General features: G+C 39.0%; 1 protein-coding gene across 1 annotated transcript in view; it reads right to left on the bottom strand.

Moving 5' to 3' along the window:
- Positions 1–9,245, bottom strand: part of epas1b (endothelial PAS domain protein 1b) — a 37,198-nt gene extending 27,953 nt beyond the window's left edge. Inside the window, exon 1 of the mRNA XM_053620826.1 lies at positions 8,768–9,245. Within this exon, the coding sequence (XP_053476801.1) occupies positions 8,768–8,793 (26 nt within the window). The 5' untranslated portion in view covers positions 8,794–9,245. The remainder of the gene's footprint in view (positions 1–8,767) is intronic.
- Positions 9,246–12,066: the final 2,821 nt, after the last annotated feature.

Raw genomic sequence — 12,066 nt, 5'->3', positions numbered from 1 at the left:
ATGAATCATGGGAAACTGAACCCCAGTGAAAATGCATTACAGGAGGAGCTTTATGGCATTAAAAAGGTAAAGCAACACCTACTGCACCTGCAATGCACCTGTGACCTGTGTCAGTTCAAATATGTATTACAAGCGAGCAATCACCAAAACACATGACACATTAACCAAAATGTCAGCCAATCCTAATTCATCTTTAAACAACAGGTATAAAAGTAGATTTGAAGCTGTTTGAGTATGTACATTACTTCCTTTGTATGGAACATTAGTGTTTTAAGGTCTTTATCAAAGACCCTTTCATTCTCTGGGATAACTAATATTAATATACCCTTTCCTATGACCATGCAGCAAAATGGCAGTGAGCCAAAACAGAGCCTCTCATGATAATCCCTACATTTGTTCAATTCAAGCACATTAAACTCTAGTGTTGCTCTGGCCTCTATTAGGAATGTGCTGACTAGAGCTGACTAATCATAGTTTGCAATATTAAAACAATATTGTATTTTTAAAAAATGCCTACACACGCCTCTGTTCCAGTTGCTCAGTATTTTAGTCAGAGACAAATCCTAGCAGCATTCCATTTGTAATTTGTAGAAAAGGCTTATTTGTATCTTTCTCATTTTGTTAGTAACTTCTGGGAACATTTTTGCAGTTAAAAAAATCACACCGATTCTGTATTCTGCTACAGGGAAAATAACTTTTCTATCATGACCAAATCAAACAATGTTACCTTATTCATACTTATGTAGCTTGCATATGTCATATGTAGCTTACATGCAAAATATCAACTATTAACATTAAAATGAACAATGATGAAATGAAATGTAATAAAACTTGTGCTTTCTGTATGCTTTTCAGGTGTGGGATTTGCATGTATCTATTCGTACAGGATTTCGCAGAGGTTTTTTTGTATGTGATTGTTGTGGCCAAAAATGCTTGATTTTGCTGTAGCGTTTTTCAAAATTTGCGATGCAACATGCTGAGTTTCTTGTGCTTTTTTTTTTGCTGAAAACTATTTGAATTGGCGAAATTGCAGTTGCATGAAATTGGTTTGCAGTGATGTCTGTTGGTAAATGAGACCTTTTAGCTGTACTTATGTTCAACACACATGAATCTAAGACGGCATTGGCTGAATGCGTGTTCTGATGACATGTGATCACATGACACTTCTTGGTCCAAATCTGCTGAAAAGCTGTGGTAATTGTGACAAATTGCAAGCTCCTCTGAATATTGCAGTTTGTTTGTTTATGCGTTCATTTATGCGAACTCAAAATCGCGAAATCCTGGAAGGACTGATGTATGTGTATGGATGTGTTTGTATGTGTGTTAATATATGCTTTTCGTGTGTGAGATTTTTCAGGGTATAATAACACTCAGCTTTTTCATCTGAGTTTTATGCTGATGATGTAAAAACATTGTGATCCACCTCCCTTTGTCCTTCTACACTAAACCAAGTGATTCCTCTACTTGCAGAATGCACGCATATGCACGTACTGAAAGAAAAAAAAAAAAAAGAATGTTCCAACGTGTTCCAAAATGTTCAGGGGTGATGAAAAGAAGAGAACACATAAGGGAATGAGAATGAGGTCTGAGAATGGGCCAAATGTGTAAAACTAAGTGATAGAGACTACATATCTCAGAGGACTAAATAAAATTTTAAAAAAACAGTTAATTTTTGTGAACTCTCATGACCTAAAGCATTGGCTGAGGTAATATAATCGCAGCAGGTGAAAGTATACTTCATGTTTTTATGCATACACTAGCACATGCTCACAGTCGTATGCATAGCCTTTCAAAGTATACTCCATTTGACATGTACGCGTATACAGGCGGCCGACACATGTGCAATTCGACAACTTGCACTACACATCCTGGTCTACAAGAGTCAGTACAGAGCAGTAAAGCAGGTCTCTCGGTGTGAAGGACGACAACAAAGAAGAATTATACAAATTGAGTACTTTCTAACCTCCTCACACAATCTCTCATCCATGTAGCCATCCATTGTTGTTCTAACTTGCACTCGTTTCCGTCTCTTCTGTTTATTCTGTTTTTACTTCGACTACCTTAAGAATCAATGGCCCCAGGTCACTGTTGCCACCTTGCGGAACAACTAAATAGTGCAATAGAATTAAGTGCGCATGTACACCCTGTGCACACAGAAAAAGTGAAGTACACTTTGGGCTGTACAGTACGCACATACTCTGCTGATGTGAATTTGCGTCACGCATACTGTACTCTGTTCCTAGCGTACCCACAAAAAGTGAAGTATACTTTGGGCTTAAGACTTCAGCAAGTTCACACCACAACCAGGAATGACTCATCTGAACAAACACTGTTCAGACTCCTTTAAAGCAACCTTTATCCTACATTACACAATGTTTATCAGAACACAGACATACCTAGAGAAACTCGTTACATGCATTTAAAGAGAAAGATCGGCATTCAAAACCGAGGGACCGTAACATTGCAGGTAGAGACTTCACAGAATAGAACAAAAGGATAATTTTGTCATCTTTTACGTACAAATCTGTAATTCTATGTGTTCCTTTTGCATGTGAATAACAAGTCTGAGGGCACGGCACAATTCTTACATCCACCTCATTACATAATGGACAAATGAGAACTTGTGCATTTTCTATGTCTAGAAGAGTGGAAGCGTATCTGTGAAGTACATCAGATACCTGAGGGACAGAACACATGAACAGATGCCAAGTAAGATAACTGAGACTAAGAACTGTCTTTCTACACAGCAGCCATTTCTACACTGATAACTATCACTACGATGGACATTGATCAAATCACTCATCAAATAAGATTTGGGGCAGGATTACAGTTTATTACTGTATAATCTCATCAATACTACACCTTTGTTTCACTAATTGTTAAATTGTAACCTAAACCTAATGTTAGCTGAGTGATTCATTAATTTACACTGGAGTTGTACTTAATCTATCATTTTCAGCAATATAATGATTAAGCAGTTTATTGCTGTTTACAGACTTATGATTATCTTATCTGCGACTCGGTCCATTTCTGAGAAACTGAGCTACGTTGTATGGGATTGAAACATATCAACATGTCACAATGCAATGCAAGCTATGCCAGTTTGGTGAATGCAGATGCACAGTCCTTCCACAAGTCATGCACAAAGAGCAGTAGGAAATGGAAATAAGAACAAGACAAATAGCCTAAGCAGCCACTGCACATTAGGTTTCATGAAGAAACGCACAAGCTGCATGAATGAACTGTAGGTCATTTGCTCTTCTACAAAGCTGACTAAATTAAGCCCCGTGTCCCCTCTGCCATGTTAGCCATGCTAATGCTGGCCGAAGCACTCCTGGAACTCTGAGATGACCTTCAATCTACAGAAGATCAACATGCTGTTTCTGAGCACATTCAGTGTTTGTAATTGTTATACTGTATATGCTTTGATGGACATATATGCCCTCCTGATAACTGTAGTAAAAATAAATATTTGATGGACTAATTTGAAATGACCTGATCAACATTGTTAATGGTTCAATAATGGCAAAATAATCCAGTTCTCTCTCCCGCATAACCAGTGACATGCTGGTCAATGAAGTAATAAGATATTTAGTGCAACTCTGGAATTGCTCAATAACGTTGCCATTCATGGCCATGAATTACAATACACAACACCAAATCTCTCACTGGTATAAGTACAGTATGTCATGAAACCGCTACATGAACCATGTCTTATGAAACTAAACCAGACGCAGTAACATGCTATTTTCGACCCGGTGCAATGTACTAATGGTGCATAACTAGAGAAAAGGTTGCCTTCAAATGACTCATGCCCAGTGCATACCATGCATGCTGTTCCATACTTGGGAAGAACAATAAGTAAATTACATTACAAAAATGGATCAAATTGACTCTCTCTCTGAATATGTGCAAGATAAAACTGCACATTCTCAAGTGTTTCTTGCCCCAACCTAGAATATTAAGCTCAAAACACTCTGTCCCAAACTCTACAGTTGTTTGAGTACTTCTTGTATGTTTAGTATTTTATGCTTCCTAAAAGGGAGGTTTTGCAACTTTTCTGATAGGGAAACATTATTGAAAGGACCTACATAATACACCTTTAAAGTTTGCCGTTGTGGGACAACTGAAGAAACCTTAGTGGTTCTAGATTTAACCATTTTTCCTAACAATTTATTAACCTAAAGAAGACCATTTCTTTCTCAGGTATTGAAACAAGGTAATGCAAGTCAGGTAAATAAACAGGGGAAAAACAAATGTAGTTAAATTTTTATAACCAACTGAAATATATGTTGAGAAGCTGGACCAGAAGCACAGGCTCAACGACAGATGCATATTTTGAAGAGTTGGTTACTACTTTACTATTATTAAATGTAGGAGCCAGGCGGATATTTCAGATGCAGCCTCATTATCTTGAGTGAAACCAATTCTTTCACACTTGCTGCAGGCTTTCCAAATGGCATCTGTGGGACAATTGTTTTTCAAGTCTAGTAGAACAGTTTCAGGTTCCATAAAGAGCCTTGCAATTATGCAGTCACCGCTAAAATTCACAGATTATACAAAGTAATTCATATCATTTGAATTTACCCCTTTACAGCTTTTGATTTTACAGTCATTTTTACACATTAGTGCAGAGAAACGTAAACCACACCTGAAAAGCATCCTAATCCATGTATGTTACAGATCACAATATTATTAACCTCTCTATCCCCTTCAGCTCTCTCTCTCTCCCTCTCTCTCTGGCTTTTTAATCAAAATGTCACCGGAGAGCTTGCATGTCTCTGGGTAGCCTCGGGTGGAGCTAAGAAATCACAGCGGACATCTGCTCCTCTGCCACACAACTATTTTCATAATGCGCAGCACCACGCTTTGGGCTATACGGCAGCCAGACAAGAAGAAATCCACAAAACCGAATTAACCAACCAGGCATGGGCACAGAGTATGAATCTCTCACCATACTTCCTCGTTGATACTGCCTTCACATTTGACAGAGGCACATTTATTTTAACATTTCCCCTATGTTTAATTTCAGCATGACAGAGCCCTTCAGCCATAACAGTACAAGTGTAATTGTTCACATCGGATGGATCATCCATAACATTTTCACCTATGAGAAGCATTCAGATTCCAAGAACTATAAAACAACTGAGTCTGAAATTCCTCAACCATGCTCACTTGTAAGCAGTTTTTCTGTGATTTTGGCCTCTTACTAAACACAAACTGCAAAAAAATGCATCCCCTGCTAATCTCTGATCCCATGGAACAGTTTGTTCCCTCACACTGCAAAACAATCAACATCGGCACAACCTCTCTCACCCATGGGAAGGCGAGACCTTAGATGAATGGTACAATACATTGTGGACACTGAAAAACCATACTGCTAGAGACATAAAGATCACTTAACCATACAGTAGAAAACAGTTTGTTATCTGGGTCTATCTGAAACAAGATAACTCTGTATGCTGCAATTAAGGGAAGTGGGAGACTAACAGACAGGAAGGACCAGGAGACAGGTTTCTTAGGCAAAGTTCTAGTCAAGACCAACCAACATGCCATATGAGGAGGTAAAGGCCGAAAAAAGACAGATAAAAAAGAGAGCATAATCTCTCAAAATAAAAGCTTTGTATGTACCCCTGCTGTTAGCCGAGGGTGGGGATTTAGAGGCCTAGATTCACATTCTCTCCAGAGATCCTGTCACAATAAACTGCACATTTTTGTAGCGTCAGACAGCTGGGAGAGAATTCTCTGCTCTGAGCAATCATCTCAATCACCTCTCGAATGTCAGCCCACATGAGACCAATAGAATGACACTAAATATCAATTAGAAGATTTTCTGAATGGTGCTCAGATGGCAAGATCAGAAAGCATGGATACAACTTCTCACAACTCCATATCACTATCCTGTCACATTAGCTGACTCGCTGTTTCTCCGATTAACACTCAGTCAGTAGAAAGTGTATCCTCTAATTACCTGTAAACCCTGACAGACAGAACAGAAGGCATCTGTTCTCAGCAGAGCTGTAAGCTGGGCATCTCTGTCTGAGGACTGAGAGGCTCTGAGGCGGCAGGGACAGAGCTTGGATAGAGCACTGGCAGGGCTGGCAATGAGAGCCCTGGGAAGCAAGCCAGCATTTGCCCTTTGGCCAGGGGTTTGAGAGCTCAGTTTAACAGAGATGAGTGCTGAAAAGTCTCTCGCTTCCTCTGCATCACAATATCCGACAGAGAAATTAAGACAGTGTAACTTCACAGTCCCATATTGCTGTCCAATTTGAATCTTCATGTATAATTGGTATACACTATGCTGTACGGCTCGATGCAAACACAAAAATATATATTTTTTAACAGATATCTTTGTACACACAGCCAGATTTCCTTGAAGGTTTACCAATTATTCTTTGAACATTTAGATGCCTTTTCAATTGGCATCTAAGGGATCCATCACAAGGACAAACAGAAATACCCATTGGAGTCCTAGATTTAACCATTTTCTAAGAGTGTACCCACAACTTCCTTCAGCTCATATGGGCATAATGATAAGTTTAGAATTGTAACCTTATCATAGATTACATTATCACACAATCAGACATGCTTTACTAAAATATGTAGAAAAATAATTAATGTGTCTATGTCTTTGAAATATGTGATACATTTAATAAGCTCATTCAATTCATGGTCCAAAAGCCTGTTGTGAAAGCATGAATAAAAATAATAAAACAAGCTCTGTATAAGAAATATTCTTCTACTGAAAGTCAACAACTCAAAGATGGAATTTACTAAATGATTTCACAACAAATACATTACACAGACCACCACACCATGCCTACATCTCTAGAGGTCCAAGATGGCTGACACATTTGTTGTAAAAGCCGACTCACTCCAGTTCGGCCTCCGTCCCTTAAGAAAATGCTCAACAGGTTTCGCATTCCCCTCTGAATTGCAATATCCTGATACTAAAGATACATGCTCTTCATTTGAGTGTAATACCAATGTTTGTGTTCAGTTTCCCTCTGATTGATCTGATAAAGGCACACAGAGCATGCAGGGAACTACCAGTCACAAGACCGGAGCAGACTTTTAGGCGCTTTGTCTACCAAGCACACACACATGCAAACATGTTGAGCCTAAAACTTTCAGTGCTTTCTTTAAAGGGATACTCCACTAATTTTTTCAAAACTTTTGAATAATTGGCTTAGGAAGAAGTAAACAATCATGCAGAGTGTTTTGAGAAAAAAAAAAAAGAAGAGTTTGGCTCAAAAACTGCCTGGAAATTTACCAGCGCAGATGTCTTTACAACGTTTGTGACAAGCAGCTCATCTCCGAGTGAAGCTACGTGCACATTCTGAGATTTGAGATTTCTCACCAAAACAACCCGAACAGTCCAAACTATTAAGTGTGGCCTGTACAAATTATTCTGTTCTCATGAAGATATACAGGCCTCCTGGACACGACAGGCACAGGGCGACATTCCCTTAAATAACCTTAGTGGAGTGACTTTTCAAATTTGTGCTGAATTTGCATAATGTAATAATTTCATAGGGATTTTAAATCCCATTTTTAAATGGAAAAAAAGTAGAATATCCAATATCAATGACAAGAAAAAAAAACTTTAAATTTTAAAATTTAAAAATTTAAATTTATATGTATAAATTCATTTTCCATTAATTATTTTCTCCATGGAAATGCAGCCATAATAATTTTAAATTCGTGGATTATCCAGATACACTGGATGAACTACACAATTTTTTCTCTTGTCTTTGATATTGGATATTCTACTTGTGTCAGACATGATTATTACATTGGGTGGGTATTTATTTATTTTTATTTTTTAAATGGGATTTAAAATCACTATGAAATTATAACATTATGCAAACATACATGCACACACACAGAATATATATTATATATATATATATATATATATATATATATATATATATGTGTGTGTGTGTGTGTGTGTGTGTGTGTGTGTGTATTATATATGTGTGTGTGTGTTATTTTGATATATGGCTATATAAACTTCTAAACCACACATAAGGACAGTAGACATGAACATAACTGATATACAAAGCCAGATTCTACCCGCATATTGGTTTTCCAAAAGACTATCACGAGCACAACCATTTAATAGTAAAACCACACAAATAAACATAAAGGTAAGACTGACACATGGACATACAGTATGTATATCGCTGGGCGCTTGATGTGGTACACATTAGTGACAAATTGACCTGCATCAGTTCAACCACGCCACAGCAATTATAGAACGCATCTTTTGGGGGTTTTGTTTGTTTGTTTGTTTGTTTGTTTTCTGCCCCTCAATTCCTCACCAAGGACATTAATGCATATGAACATGCAGGTGACAGCAGTTTAGTGCGTCACTGCGGCGCGTGAGCAGTAAGAGGACACCCACAGACCAACACAACTTTATTTAGAGTGAAAGACTGGGACTATTTACTATGAAGCCTCGAATGCACACATATAAATTAGTAATCAGTTTTACACAGCCTAAGAAAACTATTTTCGGTGACACACAGCACAATTATAAAAGGTGTTCGTGTAGAAGCAGGAGCAGGTGTTGTTAGGCGAATCCTTCCACTCTACAGTAGGGTCTCTGATTTGCGCCTATGCAATCGCTTTCTCTCAATATTTCGAACATTAAGCTATAGCATTTAGAATTGCACGAGCAGCTGTTCATAAACCTCTAACAGACGCTATAGCTGAGTGCATGCCCTGAAACACGCGCAGCGTCTCAATCTCATCAACTCACCTTTTCTTGTCTTTCTCGGCTGTCATCTTTCACAAGTTACCAATCCCTCATACACTCGCTGCTCCAGCACTTTCTCAGAAATTCACATGCAAACAAACACACACACACACACACACAAGCGCGCACTTCGTCGCGTCGATATTTTTGACAGTCACAAACAATAACTCCTATGTGTGCAGGTTCAGGCTAAAGAACAACCCCAGAACAACAACAAAAAAAGTTAGGCGGTTTGTTTTTTAGTTAAAAAAAAAAATACATCAAATCCATTCTGGATTAAAATGTGGTAGGAAGCGAGACTATACAGTCTCAGAACACTGCCGAGGATTGTATAGCCTTCCTCCCAGTTAATCACAGGTAAAATCCGAGGATTCCGGTTGGCGCTGAAATGACAACGTCGCGCTTTCACCGGTTTGAGAAAGTGTGAAGAACTTTGTACCTCTTCTGCGTACACACTCTCACACACGCAACCGCTGCGCTCAGCTGGTCGGCTGCCAGCAGGGAGATTAATCAGAGCATCGGGATTGGTCAGTTTGCTCGCTAAGACACGCCCACCACTTCATGCACACACAATCTGACAGCTATTAGCGCCAAAGAGTTCCATACTGTGGGGATAAAAATACATTTACATGTTTAGTGGTCATTCCAGAAAGTACTGTGAATGTCATGTTGCCCTCTGCAAATTTTAATTACATTTTGTTTTTGGGTTTTTTTTTCTTTCTTTTATACTGCTTAAAACATTGTAAAGAATTCAGATTTAAAAAAAAAAAAAAAAAAAAAATTATAATTCAGTCATTACCATAGCCTATATTTGTCTTACCTAAGGGCTATAAGAGAAAACATCAATAAATGTGTCCTTATTATTTATAAATAACATTTTTCATTAAAACGAAAAAAAAGAACAAATCATACAGTGAACAGTCTTCGGGGGTATTTACCTAACTTCTTCACCAGTGTGAAATGCCGAGGATATTTTCAGCAAAGCGAAGGTAAACATCATACACATTTCTCATTTTTGGAGAGCTTCTGTGCTCTGGACATCATATTTTTCATGTTCACCTGTCTTGATAAGCAAATAAGCTGTTCTATGCATCTGGAACTGGAACTGTTAGAGAAGCAGCTTCTTTTCTTCTTTGCAAAAGATTGGGATTGATTCAGCATCACTTTGCTGTCATGTTGTTGTTTTTTTGTGTGTTTTAAAGACACTTTTGAATATCTATCCATGCATTTTCTATACCACTTATCCTACAGGGTCACAGAGAACCTGGAGCCTATCACAGGGAGCATGGGGTACAAGGCGGGGTACATCCTGGACAGGGTGCCAATCCATCGCAGGGCACAATTACATACACATTCACATTCACACACCCATTCATACACTACGGATACTTTGGACATGCCAATCAGCCTACAACATACGTCTCTGCACTGGGAGAGGAAACCGGAGTACCTGGAGGAAACCCCCGAAGCACGGGAAGAACATGCAAGCTCCGCACACACAGGGCCATGGCAGGAATCGAACCCCCAACCCTGGAGATGTGAGGCAAATGTGCTAACCACTAAACCACCATATGCCCCTCCCTTGTGAATACATTAATAATAATAATTATTATTATTAATTATTATCCTTATTTTTGCCTGTACAGTTTCATATAAATGGGTCAGAATGTGATTGCCAGCATATCAATCACCATATGATATTCTGACCACATTTTGACCCTTTACGGGTCAAACCTCACCCATGTGCTAGTTGTCTTTTTCCACCACAGCTGTACAGCCAGGGGGGCTTGGACAACAGTCCTTTTTCTTCTGGTTGCATCTCTCTGTTGTGGTGAATGGGTGTGTTCCACTGTAGCAACTGACAGCTTATTGCTGCTGGGTTTTTGTGGAATGCCCCACAGCCAGATTTTTCAGCAGAGTATTTGTCATTAACCTGTAGCTGTAGCGGCATGAAGGAGAACCAGTTTCTAGGGTATAATGTGATTCATATTTCTTGTTATTGGGCCAAATTGTCACTAGCACCATCATAAGAAGAGAATATCTGTTGGTTTAGTGGTTAGAGCACAGCTCTGTCATGCTCAGATGACCTACATTTATGACAGTGGTGGCTCAGCAATTAGGACTCTGGACTACTGATCGGAAGATTGTGTGTTTCAATTGCAGCACTGCCAGTCTGTCACAGCTGGGTCCATGCACAGGTTTTTGAGCAACCCTCATCTCCTCTGCTCAGTTTACTTGTAAGTTGCTTTGGATAAAAAGTGTTTGCCAAATGAATAAATATAGATGTATGGGTCTAGTTTACATTCTTTGTATAGAAAATCAAATCCTGGATCTCTGACTATAAAGTAATCTGTGGAAATTCACTTGCCTGAACAGAGTCACTCATAAGGGTCTACATTCCATCCCAATCATTATAACTTTTGAGTGAACAGCACCGGGCTGATAAAATGTTGGAAGACAGACTCTATTCATTTGATGGAGAGTCGAATCCTTCCTTAGAACAGGTTTAAGTATTGTATGTATTATCAACACATAGCTTTTCTGCAAATGTAACGGCAATGCATTTTTTTTTACACATTAATTATATCATGTTGTAGAAACCCTGTTGTCACTGAAATAGATCTTTGTCAAAAGCATGGTTGTAGTTGGTTCACATAGGAGTTTGTACACTGTTACACCTGCTCAACTGCTACAACTGCTCTGGCTCTGGACAGTGATGTTGAGCAGGTTGTCAACAACTAGAGAGTATGTGCATTTAACTCCTGTAAATATACACAGATCAGCCATAACATTAATAGGTGACAGGAATAACATTGATTATCTCATTACAATGGACCTGTCAAGGTGTGAGATATATTAGGCAGCACATGAACAGTCAGTTCTCAAAGTTCTCAGGAGAAATGGGGTAAGCGTAAGGATCTGAAAGCATTAGGATCTGAACGACTTTGACAAGGGCCAAATTGTGATGGTTAGATAACTGGGTCAGAGCATCTCCAAAACAGCAGGTCTAGTGGGGTGTTCCTGGTATGCAGTGGTTAATACCTGCCAAAACAGGAAGGACAACTGGTTAAATGGCTACAGGGTCATGGGTGCTCAAGGTGCATTGATGCTCGTGGGGAGTGAAGTCTAGCTATTTGGTCCTATTGCTGAAAAATTGAAGAAAAAGTCAATGCTGGTTATGATAGAAAGGTGTCAGAACACATAGTGCATCACAGCTTGCTGTGTATGGAGCTGTGTAGCAGCAGACCAGTCAGAGTGCCCATGCTGACCCCTGTCCACCCCCAAAAGCACCTACAATGGGC

Source organism: Ictalurus furcatus, chromosome 3 (genome assembly GCF_023375685.1).
Source record: "Ictalurus furcatus strain D&B chromosome 3, Billie_1.0, whole genome shotgun sequence".
Lineage (NCBI taxonomy): Eukaryota > Metazoa > Chordata > Actinopteri > Siluriformes > Ictaluridae > Ictalurus > Ictalurus furcatus.
Note: the sequence above shows the minus strand (reverse complement) of the source record. Positions and strands in the feature narration are given on the sequence as shown.